The sequence below is a fragment of the Xenopus tropicalis genome, chromosome 1, assembly GCF_000004195.4.
Source record: "Xenopus tropicalis strain Nigerian chromosome 1, UCB_Xtro_10.0, whole genome shotgun sequence".
Taxonomy (NCBI): Eukaryota; Metazoa; Chordata; class Amphibia; order Anura; family Pipidae; genus Xenopus; species Xenopus tropicalis.
The window spans coordinates 88,316,238-88,336,649 of NC_030677.2; the positions used below are offsets into that span (position 1 = coordinate 88,316,238).

At 39.0% G+C, this 20,412-nt stretch overlaps 1 protein-coding gene across 8 annotated transcripts in view; it reads left to right on the top strand.

The window, feature by feature from the left end:
- Positions 1-2,749: 2,749 nt before the first annotated feature.
- septin11 (septin 11) overlaps positions 2,750-20,412 on the top strand; it is a 114,726-nt gene continuing 97,063 nt past the window's right edge. For 3 of the 8 annotated variants that reach the window (XM_031897478.1, XM_031897480.1, XM_031897477.1), the window contains exon 1: positions 2,954-3,165. In XM_031897478.1, the coding sequence (XP_031753338.1) occupies positions 3,101-3,165 (65 nt within the window). In that variant the 5' untranslated portion in view covers positions 2,954-3,100. 8 annotated transcript variants of the gene reach the window in all.

Genomic DNA, 20,412 nt, shown 5'->3' on the forward strand with positions numbered 1-20,412 from the left:
GCTAATAAAGAGTTAATCTCAAGCTGCAGGCATACCTTCAGTTGTCTCAATAGTCTTAATAGTTGTATTAAGTCTCCCCATATTTCACCTGTTCAGAAGATCTGAATCCAAACAGGAAGAAAAAACGCTGAGCTGTGTAAAGAAAGTTCCCATAATGCATCGCTCCTGTACCGAGACTGAGACCAAGTGTACATGCTCAATTTGTAAGACTATGGGGCAGATTTATTAAGACATGAACACTCGGAGCGTTCATTCGTATGCTCCGAGCGTATTTTCCCAAATTTTTCGTGTCTTGCGTGACTTTTTCGAGGCCCGCGCAACTTTTTCACACGCTTGCACGACTTTTTTGGACGTTTGCGCGAAAAAATCAGAAAGGTTTTCCTGCTGTTTACAATCGTTCAGTACGAAAATTTTGTGACTTTCAGATCACCAATACGATATTATCATGACTAATACGATTTTTTCATAAGCATTTTCGTGATATTTGTGATCTTCAGAAATTTTTGTATCCAATCCGAATTTGTCCCATTTGGGATTCGAACTAGCGTTTTCATGAATTTGCCCCAAGAGTCAGCTTTGTGCTAATTGGCTCAGATCCACATTCCTAAGGGGGGGAGTGAGTTCTTAGCATTCTTGAGGGAGGGGGGAGCAGGAGAGGGGAGAAAGCAGAGAGCTGGGTGTCTCTGGCACATGAATTACAGACACAAGAAATCTTTTGACAGGGTAGTCAGTGCAGCATTTCTGTGAGTGCTTATGGCTGTATTTACATAGACCTTTCTGATAAAGCTTACTTAGTTTTTACCTTTCTTTCTCCTTTAATACCATATGGGAAGAGTTTCAGTATTACTGTGTATAGGGACGCCATCTGGGGGAGAGGGGGAACAGTTATCCAAGGTGAAATTTTGATCATGATCAGGGCTGCCATCAGCAATCACAGGGCCACTCACAGCAAAATTTTCTTGGGGGCCAGAGGCAGAGCAGGAGCTACAGACAGGACTGGAACTCCTGTATGTAGCCTGGAACTGGCAGGCAAAAAGGTTACGTGCATGGTGCCCCCCAGCTTTTATCCCCTAGGCACATGCCTCTTCTGCCTACCCCTATTTCTGGCCCAAAGAACAGGGGGCCCAGACTACGGGGTCTACAGTATTGTATTACCTCTTACTGAGTGGCAGGCAGCCACCATGCTGACTGGGGGTGGGCACACAAAGCACAAGGCTAAAGGTAAGTGCCTGCCCCCTCTAAAGATGGGGGGGGGCAGTTGGTCCTAGTTTCACCACAGCTTCCCTGCTTTTCAATAAAATAATTTGTGGGTTTGTACTGTAGGGACCCATATTGTGTTGTATTGCCCTATGGAGTGAATCCCTACCGCTTCACACATATCCCCTTGTTACTGGGCAGAAGCCTTTGTAACAGTTTATAGTTATGCTCTATGCCCATTGGGTTAGTTAGGATGACCACTGCCCTTGCAGACTGATAAAGTGTCCAGCAAGGAGGAGTGGCTTCCTCTTTGGCTGCCTGTCTGCAATTTAACAACAGCTCCACTGAGCCTGGGCACAGCAACATGCCCCAGTAAGCCAAGGATACCCCAGATACAATACCTGATCTGGAGAAGTCGGGGACAGGGCCCGTGAAGGAGGTTTATATAGAAATATAGAAGTAGCAGCTCTGTTATAGCACCTCTAGAAGTGGTGAGAGTAGAAAAGGTTAGATAGCAAGGGCAGCTGAGGCCCCAACTAGAAGACAGATGGAAGTATTTCTTCCACTAGGCAATGTTGCCTTAGCTTAGGGCCATGGACTAGTGACAGGATACAGGCAGGATAACCCCTCATCTATGCCCAGCTGTAGGACCCACAAGAGTTAAAGGTTATCAACCTGGGGATTGACTTTACTATCCGATCTGCTTCCCAAGTGGTGCCCTGCTGACAGGTACTTTACCCTGCCCAGACTGCAAAAGAGATTGGATGAACCGGTGGTACCCTCCTTTGCTATCCTAAGTGGGTTCTGCTACTGCTATCTTGTTCATGTGAGTACTGATCCTCTGTGAAGCAATTCCATTTGTCTAGGACGAATAAAGCCTTGTATTATAGTTTACTACTGAACCTTCTGGCGTCCTATTTGATACATCTGCACCACACAGCCTTTGTGAGTTGTAGTTAAACCACAACCTCAGCTCCATTATCTGCATTCCTCTGCACAACTTACACCCTTCCTGTGAAAGAGAGTCCCAATGTGCCCCATGCTCTATCCATAGCCTGGGATCAAAGTGCTTTTTAGCCAAAAAGGTTACAGTACCATAGTAGTTTGTAAAAAAAAAACAAAAAAACATATCCATCAGGTTCAACCTTTTATTTACAAACTCTACCTGCTAGCTAATCATTTATATTGCACACACAAGAATTGTGGCCAAATATTTGCTACTAAGCGCTTGGGTTCATGGGGGCTCCAGATAACTTGTAAGGGTCCCAAAGTTTCTGTTGGGGGCTGCGTTGTGTATCTGCTCAGCTGAGCCCGTTCAGTATATTCATAAAACATACATACCGGATGAATAACAGTATTTAAATTTAAAGCGAATGTGTGTTCATAATACACATTGATCGAATCACTAGATGGCGCTCTTTATTTTGTTTTAAACTTGAAAACACACTTCTGTTTGTTAAATAATTTTATTATTGGCACCTTACTTGAAAAACAATACGACGTATAATTGAACCTCAAAAATTGTCCAAAGCTTCCTGAACCGCGCTTTCCATCTTTATAGCATAGAACCGCAGCGAAAACAATCTCAATTCTACAGTCACTGTGGTCTGCACCACTGCGGATCATAGGGGTGAGTTTACAAAACCTAAACAGTTTATGAGCACAATCCACCCTCTTCAGTCTACTACGTACACAAGGCACTTCACCCTGTGCTAACTTTATGTTTTACGACGCCCTTGAGCCTACGTGTATAAGGAACTGCTTTGGAATTTCAGGCCTGCTATCTTTGCACCCCCTCAATACAGAGTTGCGCTGACCCTCCCCGCTTGGTGGCCATGTTCCTCCCATATTGCATGAGCAGCAGTTATTGAGGTTGTTGGTTTTGGTTGGAGCAGAAGAGCGCATGGTGTGTGTGATTTCCTTTTCTTGCACAGAGGCAGCATGGCAGTCGCAGTGGGCAGGCAGTCTGTAAGTACTAATCTCTCCTGTTACTGCTTCACCCACTCTGTAGCAGCCCCGTATCCCATTGACACATTGGGGCCAGCCCTTGTGCGCTGCGGGCAGTAAAGATCAATGGCCAGCCGTCCCCCTTCAGTTCACACGCACGTTTGTAGCCAAATGTGTCTCACTAATCCATCTAGCTTCTCCCTTTATCAACCTAACCAGGTCATCTGACTCCCCCAGGGCATCCCATATTGTCAGCCACTAGGATCATAGGATGAAATAAATAATCAGCATCACCTTTCTGAAAGCGTAGGAGGGAGTTATATAACTAAGTGATGAGACCCACATTCCCTGGCTGCAAGTAGTTAAAATGGATGTGGGGAAACACTGGAGATTGCGAGTGGAGGGCTTGGGCTGCCAAGCGCAGGCGTTTGCCTTGAGAAGTTTATGGGGGAATGGTGTGATATCCTGACAGAAGGGTTGTTGGGGGGTATTTAGCAGGCACTGAGTCTGGAGTCTTGTGGTTTTTGTGTTTTTAATGTTTTCTAAGTTTATAAGTATATTTAAAGTCACCTAGCGGTTGCATGACTTTTAGCCAGCAGTCTCTTGTTTGTATATAATAACTATAGCTTCACAAATTGTAAATTCATTGCTTAATGATGATTGGACCATTGGAGAGTGAACTTCCCACTGTCTCAGAGAAAGCAATATGGTAGTTCTGTTACATTGGTAATTATAAATACCATATATTTAAGGGTTTCTTTGGATTATCAATAATCATATATTTACAAAAAATAATGTAAGCACTGCTTAGTAATGAAGATGTTTTGCTTTATGTTTGACTACATTAGCAGCATTCAGCAATCAAGAGTTAAAGTTCAACAGTAGACTACCATTTGAGCAACCCACAGATATAAAACACTATAGATACTGATACATTTGTAAATTTACTCAGTGTCTACAGCCCAGCCAGTAAAATGCTTCATGTGAATGAAATTAACAAAGAAAGCAAATAACAGATATATTACTGCCAGTATATTTTCCAGAAAAGATAGCAACACTAATTGTGTGGTTTGCCATTATAATGTGGAATACAGTGTTTTAGAGCCTATCCCCTTTTTTGTTCTGAATGCCAGCGTTTGCAGTATGAGGTACTTAATAGCTGCCTTGCTATCACAGAAGTATAGTGTAGTAAGTGGAAATGCTTTCCATAACTCATTACTATCTTTTTTTCAATTTATGTAGCATCTTTTACCCAATTTTATCTGTGCTATACTCTTCCTTTAATCGTTAAAATAACAGAATAATTTTCTAACTTGTACATAAGGGTGAATTTTAACACAAGCTTGTGGTAAATGTAAATTTAGAACACAAATAATTTGCTTAATTGGAACCTGAAAGACTAGATTGAGTGCTTTATTCAGATTTGGTTTATGATAACTCAGTTGCTGGCATCTTCCGCAAGATTATTGCATTTATTTATTATAACACTTGTGTGTAATTTTGTAAGATTGTACTCTTGTGGTGCTTTATAAATAAAGTTATACAGACATACATACATACAAGATGTGTTTAAGGTTAGACTATGCGATGTGAAGGCATCCCTTTGTTGGCTCCAATAACCGGATGGAGAGGCCTCACCCCATCCCACTCACTGTTTTCCCCCCCATCCAGCCCTTGGACAAACAGTTATCATTTCCTTTCTGAGAAAGAGTGAGGATAAATAGAACATGACTATCTTCTGTGTGTCGGCACATTGTATGGGAGCGATGTACTTGCAGAAGCAGGCCTGCGGCTTCTCTGCTAGCACAGACTTCCCTGGTTCTTTGTTCTGTGATCATGAGTTTGTACAAATGTTTGAGTTTACAACAGTCACCTCTTAACACATTTTTAGCGCTAATGCTTGTAACAAGGATGTGCGTTCAGCACTTTTTTTTCCTATTAATACATTAGTGCGCATAAAATCATGTGCCTATTTACACAGAGAGGGAAGTTATTTAACTTAAATAATTTGCATGCATTATGACAAAAAGCTCCTGGGTACTCATAGTAAAGCAACAGCTGGTAGCTTGATGGCCACTATTGTGAATAAAACTGTTAATGTTTATAATATTCTCTACTCGCCAATTAATACTGCTGCCTGCTCAATAAAGATATATATTTGTGAGTAAGTGCAGAATATTCTATCTCTGCATGTAGCTACAGTCCTGTGTGGCTATGGGCAGCTGTCCTACTTCAATCCCATGATTATATTATTTTCTGAAGTTCAGAGATATCCAATTCTATCCCCCCTGCTCTCTTAGACAATTCCATGCAGTCAGTTGACTCAATGAGGATGGTGGGATTTTGAATTCACATTAAAGGAGAACTAAACCCTAAAAATGAATATAGCTAAAAATGCCATATTTTATATACTGAACTTACTGCACCAGTTTAAAGTTTTAGCATCTCAATAGCAGCAGCAATGATCCGGGTTTTTACAGGTGGCACTGGAGCTCCCCATCTTGGAAACATGTCTGCGACACTCACATGCTCAATGTGCTCTGGGAAGCTAAGCTTGGGATATCGCAAATTATCCGACAGAAAATTAGGTTTGCTTGTTCGCCTGGGTGAGCTGATGTTATAGGGCTGAATATTAAATTCTGATGATAATTGCCCTTTTTTAAAAAAAATTTTATTTTTAATACTCCTCTTATATAGTTCAAATGGCGGGATCAGATGCAAATGTGCTATACCCTCATACTGTACTACCTAAGGAAAACAATATAGCAATTCCTACATATAAAATACAAATATAGAGAGAAGGCAGTCAGTTATATATAACTATATATAACTATGTACCAGTTTTGCCCCCCATAGACAGTGCCCCTATAGACAGTACCCCCCCATACACAGTGCCCCCCATACACAGTACCCCCATACACAGTGCCCCTATAGACAGTACCCCCCATACACAGTACCCCCATACACAGTGCCCCTATAGACAGTACCCCCCATACACAGTGCCCCTATAGACAGTACCCCCCATACACAGTGCCCCTATAGACAGTACCCCCCATACACAGTGCCCCTATAGACAGTACCCCCCATACACAGTGCCCCTATAGACAGTACCCCCCATACACAGTGCCCCCATAGAAAGTACCCCCCATACACAGTAGCCCCCATAGGTGCTCCGGTTTCTTCTGTTGCTCTGCTCTTTATGCAGCTCCTTGAAAGGCGGTTACAGGCCCTTATAAGGTTGCGCCCTGTGTGTACATGTGATGTCAATACGCTCGGGGCGCAACGTCACATGTACGCTTGGGGCGCAACCTTAATAAAGGCCTGTCGCCGCCGTACAAGGAGTGGCATAAGAAGCAGAGCAGCAGTAGAAGCCGGAGCGCCCGGCTCCAGCCAGTGCATCCCACTGTGCTGGATAGTTCAATGAATGTCCCGCATTTCTGTAATCTATTACAGAAATGCGGGACATTCATTAAACTATCCGGGACAGCGGGATGCGCTGTAAAAGCCGGGACTGTAAATAAATTTACACACACTTACAGCACTCAATTTTGTAGTTTTTATTTTTTTTTTTTTTCATTTTGCACACTTATATACACTCATATACACACTTACACACTGTACACACACATGTACACACAAACACTTTTATTTTTTTTAATTTTACCACTTTGTTTTTAGTTTCTTTTCCCTAAAAACTGTATTTTGACAGCGTGACTATTGGATCAGATATTCTGACCACTAATTACACTGTTGTGTGACTTATTTTGTTGTTTCACTCATTTGAACAATTTGTGTGGTTTTATTGCATTTTTATCCCTGTAAAAGTGTTCCTAATCTGTTTTTAGCATAGCTTTGCCATGTGTAACTTTGGTGTACAAAACTAACTTTACCTATTTTGAATTCATCAGAATGTGTACTTTCCAAAACTATATGGTTTTATGGGGGTCTCTGTATAGTTAGGAGGTGTCACGACACATAATACGCTGAGGGTGCTCTGTGTGCAAAAGCTGAGCTCGTAGGTGAGAAATCCATATGCACTATTTTCATTTTGGGGTCAGTCCATACCACAGACTTTGGTATATCTATGCATATTGGGCATCAAACTGTTCAGTAGGTGTTCCTATTTGGGGTGATTTGCCTTTATCTGATCTTTACCAAGAAATTGTGAGAGATAAATGCGGTAAATTGCAACATTCTTATGCGATTTTCTGAAATGTCATAAAAATCTGCAAACTTAGGAAAGCTTTACAGCTTGGTATTTTGGAGTAAAAAGAAATGTGTACTTTCCAAAAATATATGGATTTCTGGGGTGATTGTACTTCTTTGTATCATTATCCCACATAAAGGATGTAAAAGTGTTGATCTTGCAGGAGATGAAATGATACATCAAATGGGGGTATGTTCCCATTGGGGCCCCTACATGCCATGTTTTTAGGTAAACCTATACATATTTTGTATCAAACTGTTCAGTGGACCCCTGGCGTTTAAATTTAGGGTGTTTTATCTTGGTACTTAATGCTATGTGGGAGATATGATGCTGCAAACTGGAAGCTTTGAGGGGATTTTTGGAAATGTCATCAAATTTGCTAACTTTAGAAAAGCTTTGCGGCTTGGAACTGTGGAGTCTTTCTAGACACGGGTACCCATTTTAGATTCGGAGGAATGTGTACTTTTCAAAAACATATGACTTTCTGGGGTGAGTGTACTTTTTTACTAGCTTTATCCCAAATATAATGATATAAATGTGTTGATTTTGCAGGAGCTGAAATGACAAAAATGATAGCTCAAATGTGGGGGTATGTTCACATTGGGGCCCCTACATGCCACATGTAAGCATATTAGACATCAAATGAAACTGTTAAGTGGACCCCTGACACTCATATTTAGTGTGTTTTATTTGGTTACTTTATGACCTGTAGGAGATAAGATACTATAGACTGGAAGCTTTGAAGCAATTTTTTTAAAAATTTCACAAATTTAGCTAAAAACCAATAACTTTAGGAAAGCATTGCAACTTGGTAGTTTGGAGAAGACATATAGTGCCTATTCTGGATTCCCCAGAATCTGTTTTTTCCAAAAATGTAAAATTTTCTGGGATAAACCTTCTAATAGTGGAATTTTTGTCCTTGAAATCTAAAGTATGCAGCTTTCTGAAGCAGTGCTTTGGAAATTTGGTAGTGTATTGCTGGGAGTTTTTGACCTATACAAGTGAGAAATCTCCATAAAACTATATATATTTTGTATTGGCACGTTAAGGAGACATGGGACTTTCCAAATCAGTTGTATTTTCACGCATAAAATAATTTCTAGTATGTGTGTTTTATATTATGGAAATAGTTTTTTTTTTTTTTTAAATTTTTAGACATTTAGAAGCCTATATCTTATCATTACAGAATTGGAATTACACAAAAATTCTACTATATTTTGAAAGCTTAGGTTGTCTTGAAAAAAACGATATATTGTTTTCCTGGGTAAACTAAAAGTCCTCCCGAGGAAAGGCCCCTAAAGTGAAACAGTGCAAAATGTTCAAAAACTGTCTGGCAATTCAAGTTCCGCTTTGACCAAAACAGTTGGCAGTGTGAAAGGGTTAAACATGCCACTACCTCTGTAACATAGGATTACAGTCAGCCAAATGGTTAAAAATAAATAATAAAAAAACAAACTGACTTTTTATACTAATCATGAAGCGTTCACCAACTGAGGTCACGATATTAAAGGACATGTCAACCCCAGAACTAATTTTTTTGCCTTACAAACATATTTGTAATGTTTTTTTAGTTATTTGTATAAATATTTGCTATTAAAAGCTTGTGTCTGCCTGTTCTTTCTATTCTCTGCCCTGGTGGCTTTGGCATTTGAAACAATGTAACAAACACCAGCAGATTTTACAGACTTGTCTTTCTGGAGGAGCCTGGCACTTGCAACATTGTTTAAAAAGTAACAAATAAAGCACTACTAATTTTAAATACATTTATATTGGAATGTTGCTTTGAATTATTTTATTTTATTTATTTTATTATTTTATTAGGGAAAAAATATTTTATGTGTTGACATGCCCTTTAAATCATTCCATAATGGTAAGTCATCAGTGGTTGTGGTGTTATTGAATAGTAATTGTGCAGCACACAACAAACACTTATTGGACTTACTCCCGGCACTACACAATAATGGCCAATCTGTATCTTGCTACTTTACCTTCAAACAGACTATACAATTACATGACATAGTGATTTAAGGATACTTCACAAATTAAAATTCCTGCTCAACTGTGGTAGTGATATGAGATCTCATTTCCTGCTGGAGATGTTAAACAGTGAACTTGTGGGGGCCCTCCTACCTTCTCTTTTTTTGTTTTTGTTTTTAGGGTTTTGTGAAGTACTTTAACTTATTGTTAATGATATTAATAAAGTGCATATGTTTTAATCTTTTTTTTCTGCTTAGAAATATTTGTCTTAAAAATGAAGGATACAAAGTCAGTTAGTTAGTTTTTGTATTATTGTTTTTTTTAATTTAAAGGTCAGCTACTCCTTTAAAGTGGACCTGTCACCCAGGCATAAATAGCCGTATAATAAAAACCCTTTTCAAATTATACATGAAACCCAAACTCAATTTTTAATTAACACATCCATACCCATTATAAAAGCATTTAAAAATCCTAGCTGTCAATCATATATTGCCTGCCCCGCCTTTACGCCTTAGGCATAGAGGTGGGGCATACAGTTACTTTCACTTTCAAATCAGAACTTCTTAGACGCTGCTGCACTTTTCACATCCCCCCTCCCTCCTAACCATCTAATTTTGGAACCAGAGTATGGCCATGGGTATCAGATCCCTGCATACTGGCACAGAAAAAAGATTTTGGCAGGGTGCAAAGCTTTACTTAATAACAGTGTCCGCAAAATGGCGCCTGCCTGCTTGCTTGCTGCAATTGTGAATTCCAAGGCTGAAGAAAATAAGATTCGAATTATTTCTGTAGTGTAAGTGAAGTTTATTTCACTTGATTAACACAATAGAAAACAATTTGGAATTATTTCTTAGGGTGACAGGTCCCCTTTAAAACATTGTGGTCTTGGGGGCAGTGTCCATATAATTTCTTAGATTGTCAGTTGCCCAGAAAGAAATCGATGCATTGCAATCCTGATATTCCTTTGCATACTCCATTTTTCTCCCACAGTCCAAAAAACATACAGGCAAGTTAACTGGCTTCTGTTTAAATTGATCCTGGTAGATATGGATTGTAAGGTCCACAGGGACAGGGAAGCTAAATGATGAACTTTGAATTTTGTGAATGAGGAACAATTTTATATAACGTACTGTGTGAATGTGTTGGTACTATATAAATAACAGATAATAAATATTTGCCATTAGTTGTCTGACCTGGGTACAGGGGTCCAAGAAAATCAAGTTTCTGTTAATACATGTATCCACATTTAAAAAAAATAGCTGGTTTTCAAACTGCTTTGGTATTTCTTCATCTATCAGAATTACTGTTTAAAGGCTGAAACAGAGGACATAGAGTTACATGAACTGTAACTTTCCAATGTATATTAATAACTTATAATGGACTGCCACTACTTTGTACACTTATAATTGAAACTTTGTAATCAACTTTCGTACACTGAGACTCAAGTTTTTACATTACACCCTTTTATTAATGAAAGCCAGCATATACCTTTAACATTTGTATTTTATTAATACATTTTAGATCTGTATAGCTGGCTTAACATGTTATATAAAAATAATTATTTCTAAGGTTTGCCGAATTCATTGTCTTGTTCATTTATGTACTTGCCTAATAAAGTGTAAGAAGAAAAATTGAAAATAGAAAGGCAGATGTTGAGAAGAGAAGCCACAGCTGGCCATTTTTTCATTCTAATGTCTTTCTCACATTCACACACATTCAGACTTCCTCTTTTCAGAAAAATCCTTCATTCATGGGCCCAGTCTGCGCAGCTCTCTCCCCTTCTCTTGCAACCCCTCCCATAAGAATTCACCCCCCCCCCAACATCAAAATGTGTGATCTGAGCTACCAGCAACTAAAGTTATTATTAACATTTATTTATAAAGCGCCAACATATTCCGCAGCTCTGTACAATAAGTGGGTTTCACTTACAGACAATACAGAGTAACATATAAAGCAATCAATAACCGATACAAAAGATGAAGAGAGCCCTGCCCAAAAGAGCTTATAATCTACAACTGCAGCAGGAAGCTACTAACAACCAGTTAAATGGCAGCTGCTATCTTTAACAAAAGGAGGGAGCTTCTAGGGCTGTTTATTCAGGTATGGTAAAGCTTTCTGCAGAATAAATTATAGCGTTCTAGCTTGCACTATTGTGGCTAAGCTATTGGCAATAAAATGCCAAAATGCCTTACCTTCTCTTCTAAGGGGCAGATTTACTAAAACTTGATAATTTCTTCATCATTTTTTTTAATTTTCAAATTTGACTTGAATTAGTTTTTCCGAATGTCTGATACTATAAAAAAAAGTTACAAGGAAAAGTCGCTCTGAGAAAAGTCGTAAAAAACTTGACTTTTTTTCATTTTTGCCGCAAAAATCAAGACTTTGTTGAATTTTTGCTGCGACAGTTCAAAAACGTCATGATTTTCAGACAAAGCCTAGCATAATCTCTTAAGTTTTGAGACAAAAGGAAACTTTAAGGAAAGGGACCTTTGCAGATTGCTGAATTCGGATTTTCTAGCCATTTAAATGCAAAGGTGCAGTGTTTGTTTTTTCTCTGCGACTTTTTAAAAAAATAATTTAAATCGGCTTTAAAATAAAAAATCGATGGTTAGTAAATAAGCTCCTAAAACCTGCCTTATAAATATTGATTTCTGCCCAGATTTTGGTCAGTAGGTCGTCAGCCGCATACACAGCACAATAAGCTGATGTCTTGGCCTTTTGGCAGCCTTTATGCTGTTTTACAATATGGTTGAGCACACACTGTTGTTGTACACTGTTATTTGTCAAAGCATTTGGTTTGATGTAAGATAAATTACTTTAACCCTTTAAGTGCCACAGAATGTAGAATCTGTGTTCTGTGGGTAAAAGTACCCAAGTGCCACACAAAATAAATTCTACGTTCTGCAGTACTTCCGGGTTTGGGAGCGGAGGAGCGACTTTTAAAGCCGCTCCCTGCTCATTCCCCAGCCCCTAGGCAACATGCAGAGACGGGAAACGAGTGCCCCTGGGGTGCAATTGCCCCTCTCCTCCTGCACGCCCACTCAATGGATCTGGACTGAAGATGTCCCTTCTGTGATCTCCAGCCTGCTTGTCCCCATGTTAGTGTCACATACACACAAACACACACACTTATTACACTAATGCACACATATACTTACACACACACATACATTTTGGGGGGTTTCACAAATTCACAGCACTCACGCTCAACGCGCACTTACTCAATTTTGTGGATTTTTTTTTTTTATTGCATCGTTTTTTTTCTTGCCTGAAAAAATGTTATATTGCCATTGCGGATAGCGTATTCACTAACCGCACTGTGCAATACCTTTTGTGTATTATTTTGGTGTTTTTATTACATTTTCTGTGATTTTGGTGTATTTTTAGTCATTTTATTGCATTTTCAGTTATGCATAGGTGTTGTTTGCTTGACTGTAAAACTCGTTTGCCCAAGCCAAAATACTTAAAATGTGATTCTGACTGCAGATTTCACTAGGCAAAAATTATTGCATTTCACATTGTTCTTTGTTACTTGACTTTGCCCATGGACATTTTGTCTGCTGTATGTGTATTTCATCAAAACAATTTTGGGAAAGTATTGCGACTCTGTAGTTTGGAGTAGAAAGACATGAGTGCCAATTTAGAATTCACCTGAAAGTGTACTTTCTAAAAATATATGGTTTTGGGGGGTCAATGTATTTTTTTTTGTTTGTTTTTACCCCACAGTGCAGTAAATTTTCAGTAGCTAAAGTGCAGTAAATTTTCAGTAGCTAAAGAGATCTCCGGGACAATTTGTAAGTACTAACTTCCTTTTGGGGTCTCTAAATCTCAGATACTTTGTTAACCCTGTGTACAATGTGGTTCAGTGGACCCTTGGCTTTCATATTAGGATAATTTTTCTTGGTACCTAATGTTATGTGGGAGAAATGATGCTTGAAAATGGAAGCTTTGAGGCGATTTTTTTTAGAATTTTCATAATTTTTTTTATAAACGGCTAAATTCAGGAAAGAATTGCTGTTTGGTACTTAGGAGTTGGAAGATATGGTTACCCATTTCGGATTCGGCAACATGTGTAGTTTTCAAAAATATATGGTTTCCTGGGGTAAACCTAATGTTCCAGGATTTTTGGCTTTGGAATCTAAAGTATGCTGTATTCTGCTATAATGCTTTGAAAATTTGGTAATTTACTGCTGGGAGTTTTTGATCTATAGAAGTCAGAAATCTCCATAAAGCTATACATATCAGGTTTTGGCACGTTCAGGAGACATGAGGCTTTCTAAATCAGTTGAATTTTTGTCCATAAAATAAAATATGTTTCTGGTATAAATCCATGTATCATGAAAAATATAAATTTTTCTTTTTTTTGGATTTCAAGCTCTAAATCTTATTCCAGGAATTTGGAAAGGATTTGGAAAGCTCAAGTTCTCCTGAAAAAAATTATATATATATATAGTTTTCCTACCTAAACTTAACTCCCCCCAGTAAATTCCCCAAAAATGCAAGAGCACTGAATGTACAAAATGTCTGGCACCAAGGGGAAGCGAAATGTGAAATTCTGTTTGCACTTAAAGGATTAAACTATATTTCTACTAAATGTTAATGCCTGTTTTGTATTTGGTTTCCTTATAGCTTTAACCTGTTTTAAAGGTAGCAGAAAATGCCATTAGTATTACTGATAGATTGAAACAAAAATAGAAATAATGGTTTAAAGGAGATGTCAACCCTAATTTTAATTTCAGTTCTAATGGACATCTTACCCACCTTAACCGCAAAAGTGGCGCTCCCTCAATCTCCTCCTACAGCCTGCACCGTCGCATTCTTTTCTTTGTTTTGTATGTCTCCCAGCTGCCATTCTGCCGGGTGACATCATCGAGCGCGCGTATATGTTCCAAATGCGCATGTGCGGATAGGTCCTCCTGCCTGACCTCTTGAAGGATTTTTTTTTTCAAAAAACTTTATTTAAAAACGCTGTGTAAAGAAGACAATCATCTGAAATGCGCATGCTCATTAAAACGGCTTGGAACTGGGCATGTGCACCACACCAGGCAGACAAGCAGAATTCTGAATGGAGGGGTGAGAGGGAGTCACAGAGCTGTGCAGAGGGAGAAACATCATAACCCTCTTACACCTGTGTGAGGGTTATGCATGTGTGCAGTCATGCAAACCTGTGCCTCATCCGGACCTGTTGACCCATTACTCGACCTCATCTGCAATGGGTTAACTTACTTTATGACTTGGATACCTGCAAAAGCAGAACTGACATCACTCTGAAGGTGGACCAACCAAATAAACAAGGAAAAAAAAGACTTTGTCAGGGGTGGGTGGAAGGTATCACAGCTGCATTTTAGCCGGGTACTCTGCCTGCACTGTCAGGTAATCTGGGACTTCAGGTCTCTAAATTGTTTTTCTCAGTTTCCCCCTTACATCATTCTATACCATGTAGCTACTTCTCAGCGCAGAGGGAAGGAATTGTTTTCTGAAAAATTAGACCGTATGATGAATCCCTGCATACAACTTGTTTTGCAACTTCATATTCATAAACTGTCTTGCATGTTGGGTACCAGTGAAATTTTTTTGAATCTATTCATATAATGCATAGTTACATAGGGTTGAAAAAGACCAGAGTCCATCAAGTTCAACCCTTCCAAGTAAACTCAGCACACACCAATCTATACCAACACATACATAACTATATATACAAACATTAATACTAACTGTAGATATTAGTATCACAATAGCCTTGAATATTCTGCTTGTTCAAGAACTCATCCAGGCCCCTCTTAAAGGCATTAACTGAATCTGCCATTACAACATCACTAGGAAGTGCATTCCACAATCTCACTGCCCTCACATTGAAAAAGCACCTACGCTGCTTCAAATGCAAGCTATGTTCCACTAATTTAAAGGGGTGGCCTCTGGTGCGTTGATTGTTTTTATGGGAAAAAAGAACACCCTTTATCTGCCTATAATCCCCTCTAGTGTATTTGTACAGAGTAATCATGTCTCCTCGCAAGCGCCTCTTTTCCAGAGAAAACAACTCCAACCTTTGACAGTCTAACCTCATTGCTTAAATCTTCCATCCCCTTTACCAGTTTAGGCAAAGCATCCTTAGAATTAAAGGAACAAGTGGATACGAAAAGGGACACCCCATTTTTGAATATGTACTTTCTATGTACTTTCTTGATGAGTAAAACAGGACAGTTGAATGCATGCAGCAAGTTATTGTTTGGTAAAGCTATATTTAGGCACATTTTTGCTATAAACATATATAGTGATATAAATTTTAATATGATACCCCTTCTAGATAGTTTACTTTCTCTTTATGCAGGGGGTTTATTGCTTCTATAAATGTGAAAGTTTCTTATAAAATCATTTCGGTTTCTGCAAAACCATCTATTCATATGCTTCACATATGTTATTATGAAAAAGAGCAACTCTGGTATATGTTTAAGCCTCATTTTGGCAGCATGGCTTATAGTTCCCTGCAATGCAGGACTTGCTGGAACTCCAGGGCTTAAAGACAAGGAAATTAAAAGTAAGTCTAAAGGCATTCTTTTTAAGTACTTACTGCATATCTAAATTCCCAGATCCCTGCTTGCTTCTCTGAGATATGGTGCTGGCAGCCTACTGCAGTGTGAAGACTACAGTGACATCACTGAAATCTCTCTCCCCTTCCTGTAGGCTGCCTTCAGTAGCAATGCACTGTGTAACTTGAACCTGTCTCCTGTTCTGAGCTACACATGCACACCAGACAATCAGAAGCGGATCTGCCAGAGGGGGGAGGGAGAGGGAGGGGGGGGAGAGGGAATGAAACACATGTGCAGTATGAAGCAAGGAGGGAAAGGAAGGGAGAATAGCTTTTTAAAGATGGCTGTCTGTTCAAGAAAACAGAAAATGTGAAGTGTGACTGAGTAAATATTTGATTAGGTGAGCCAAAAGTGTGGCGTTTTTACTAAAAAAAAAATAGGAGGACTATTGGGGGCAGTATGCTTTTTTTAATTTTAACTTGCATTCTCCTTTAAAAGTACTGCATTACATTTAAAATTGAACTGCTGCTCAAAGGAATAATTGGCACTCCTTATCCTCAAACCACTTATTTTCTACCATGATGCAGTTTGTAATTGTACCTTAGAATACCACTGTTTCTTCTAAATGAAGAAGTGCGGCTAGGCACAGACTAAGACAAAAGGACCTAGTAAATGAACAAGAGGTGAGGAGAAATAGGCAGTATGTAAAAGATGGGTGTAAGTGTGCCTGATTCTCAGTGGAGAAAGATGCATCTATCTGTGTTGTGTTAGGGGACTTGTGCATGTTGGCCGAGAAGCAAACAGTAACCTTTCCAGAAATCTGAAGTGTCACTACATAAGTTCCATGCGGCAAATGGATCCTTTTGAAAGGTTTGAGAAGAAGGCAATTTTGTAAATGCATTTTTTCTTGTTTTTCAAGGGGTTATTCACCATTAAATTAACTTTTAGTATGACATAAACAATTTGGTTTTAATTTTTTAGTATTTTTTTGTTTTTTGTGGGTTTTCAATTATTTAGCTTTTTGTTTAGCAGCTCTCCAGCAGCTATCTAGTTTCTAGGGTCTTTTTTACCTTAGCAACCAGGCAGTGGGTTTAATAAGAGACTGAAATATGAATAAGAGGGGGACTGAATATAAAGATCAGTAATAAAAAATAACAACAATAATAATGATAGTGGGGGATTTCAGTTATCCAGATATTGACTGGAGCAACAGGTATTGGTAGTGTAGGTACTGTTATCCAGAATGCTCGGGACACATGGTTTTCCAGATAATGGATCTTTTTGTAATTTGGATATCCATAACTTAAGTCTGTTAAAAATCATTTAAATATTGAATAAACCAAATAGGCTTGTTTTGCCTCTAATAACGATTAATTATATCTTAGTTAGGATCAAGTATAAGGCCCTGTTTTATAATTACAGAAAAAAGGAAATCATTTTTAAAAATTAGAATTATTTGCTTATAGTGAGTCTATGGGAGATAGCCTTTCCGTAATTCGGAACTTGATAGACACGTTTCTTTTTTTCAACCTAACATTTTGTATTTTACAAGGGCCAATTAACCCTTTAAAGGAGAAGGAAAGGCAAAGTCACTTGGGGGTGCCAAAATGTTAGGCACCCCCAAGTGACTTTAATCGCTTACCTCGTACCCAGGGCTGGTGACCCTGTACAGAGAAAACAGCACCAGCCCGGGGTACCTGGAGCGCAGCGCTTCCTCCTTCCTTTCTGAAAATGCCAGCGGTCGGCGCATGCACAGACTTTTCTGTTAAAGTTCAGCTTTTCACTCTACTGCACATGCGCACGCAGGGAACCCGGAAGTAGGAAGCGATCGCTGCTACCCCGGGCTGGTGTGGTTTTCTCTGTACAGGGGCACCAGCCTGGGGTACGGGGTAAGCGATTAAAGTCACTTGGGGGTGCCTAACATTTTGTCACCCCCAAGTGACTTTGCCTTTCTCCTTTAAGTGTAACAGGGCATAGATTCTACGTCCTGCTGCACTTTTGGATTTGGGAGCGGAGGCGTGGCTTTTCAAGCTGCTCCTTCACTTCCCGCTCGTTCCCCAGCCCCTAGACAACGAGCAGAGGCGGGGAACAAGTGGCCCCTGGGGTGCGATCACATTTTGCCATGTGTACACACACTTACACACTTAAAAAAAATAAAAAAAAAAAATTACCGTATTGTATCGTTTTTATTCTTGCCTAAAAAAAAGTTTTATTGCCATTGAGGATAGCATATTCGCTAACCGTACTGCGCAATATGTTTTGTGTATTATTTTGGTGTTTTTATTACATTTTCTGTGATTTTGGTGCATTTTTAGGTATTTTTTTGCATTTTCAGTTATGCATAGTTGTTGTTCACTTGACTTTGTAAAACTAATTTGCCCAAGCCAAAATACTCAAACTGTGATCCTGACTGCAGATATTACTAGGCAAAAAAAATGTATTTACCCATTTTTGTTTTGTCAAAATGTGTATTTTTGGAAAATATATGGTTTTCTAGGGCCTCCGTAATGTTAGGGGGTCTTATGGCACATAATACACATACCGGGTGCAAAATTCATATGTGAAAATTCATATGTACTATTTTTATTTGGGTGCCCCTGTACACCACATAGGTTAGCAAATCTATGCCTATAGGGCATCAAACTGTGCAGTAAACCCCTGGCATTCATATTTAGAATGTTTTATGTTGATATGTTACAAAATGTGGGGGTACATAATGTGGTAAAATGCAAGCTTTGTGACGATTTTCAGAAATGTCATAAAAACCGTTCTGTTTAGCATAGCTTTGTAGTTTGGTAGTTTGCAATAGAAAGATGTATTTACCCATTTTTGTTTTGTCAGAATGTGTACTTTCAGCAAATATATGGTTTTCTAGGGTCTCCTGCACTTATGGCACATAATGCACATGCCGGTAGCTTATATTGCAGCGTATACACTTTGTATGCACTAACTTCCTTTTGGGGTGTCTACATGCCAGATACATCAGTGATCCTATGCACAATGGGCATCAAACTGTTCAGTGGACCCTAGGTTTTCTTATTTAGGATGTATTTTCTTGGTACCTAATGTTATGTGGGAGATTTGATGTGCTTTTCAGGTATTTCATCAAGACCGGCAATTTTGGGAAAGCATTGCGACTCTGTAGTTTGGAGTAGAAAGACATGGATACTCATTTTGAATTTATCCGAATGTGTACATTCCAAAAATATATGGTTTTGGGAGGTCAATGTATTTATTTGTTTTTTTCCCCCACAGAAAGTGCAGTAAACGTGTTGAATATCAGTAGCTAAAGAGATCTCCGGGGCAATTTGTATGTAATAACTTCCTTTTGGGGTCTCTAAATAGATACAGATACATCGGTGATCCTATGCACAATGGGCATCAAACTGTTCAGTAGAACCTAGGCTTTCATATTTAGGATGTATTTTCTTGGTACCTAATGTTATGTGGGATGATGTTTGAAAGTGGAAGATTTGAGGCGATTTTTTTGAATTTTCATAATTTTTTATAGAAGCTGCTAAATTCAGGAAAGCATTGCCATTTGGTACTTAGGAGTTGGAAGACATAGTTACCCATTTCGGATTCGTCAGAATGTGTACTTTTCAAAAATATATGGTTTCCTGGAGTAAACCTAATATTCCAGGATTTTTATCTAAAGGAAACATATTGGAAAAAACCCTAATTTTGTAGGCAATTATGAATAATATATGGTTCTGGTTTCACTTTGGGTTAAATTTAATCCTATCTGTAAAAATGGCCCCTATATTGGAGCTCCCTATAGCTCCTATCAGTTCTTTGTCTGTGCTTCAAATGAAGGGTGGGCGCGTCCTAACAGTCCCTGCCAGAAGTACAGCAGGAGGGGGATAGCCAATCACAACCCTGCACTTACACAAGCAAAGACGGGCTTCCATTCTCTATCAGTTCAGCCTAGCTGCTGATTGGTTCCTATCCTACCCTCCCCTGCACATCCAGAAAATCCAGCCAGCAGGAAGTGGAACAGATGGGCGGGACTACTGGGGTTTTGGTGGAATTTCTCAATAAATCAGTCCAAAACACAAGTTTTTTAAGCACAATCCTTCTATATTTAGAGGAGTATAATTCACTGGTACATTCATTATTTTTATAGGATATGTCTCCTTTGATCTTGAAATTATTTTTTTGCACACTTCAGGTATTGAGATCCAAATTCTGGAAGATCCCTTATCTAGAATACTGGGGACCTAGGGTTTTCCAGATTGTCTTATGTAAACATGTTCTTCAGTTTCAGACTTCCTCTCCTTTAAGGATCCTTCAGGATTGGAGCACGAATTTGTGAAAGCTCTCTCTTCCCTCCCAAAAGAATTCATAATTATTCACTCCCCTTCCCATGAGAATGTGTGATCTGACCTACAACAGCTAGAGCTGCAGGAGGAAGCTAAGGAGACCAAGCTAAAATGGCTGCTGCTATCTTAAACAAACAGAGGGAGCTTTTAGTGCTGTGTACTCTTTTAAAGACAGTTTTAAAAATCTCACTTCCTTTAAACTTTTGGTACTACCTTCAAACAAACTATGCTAAAG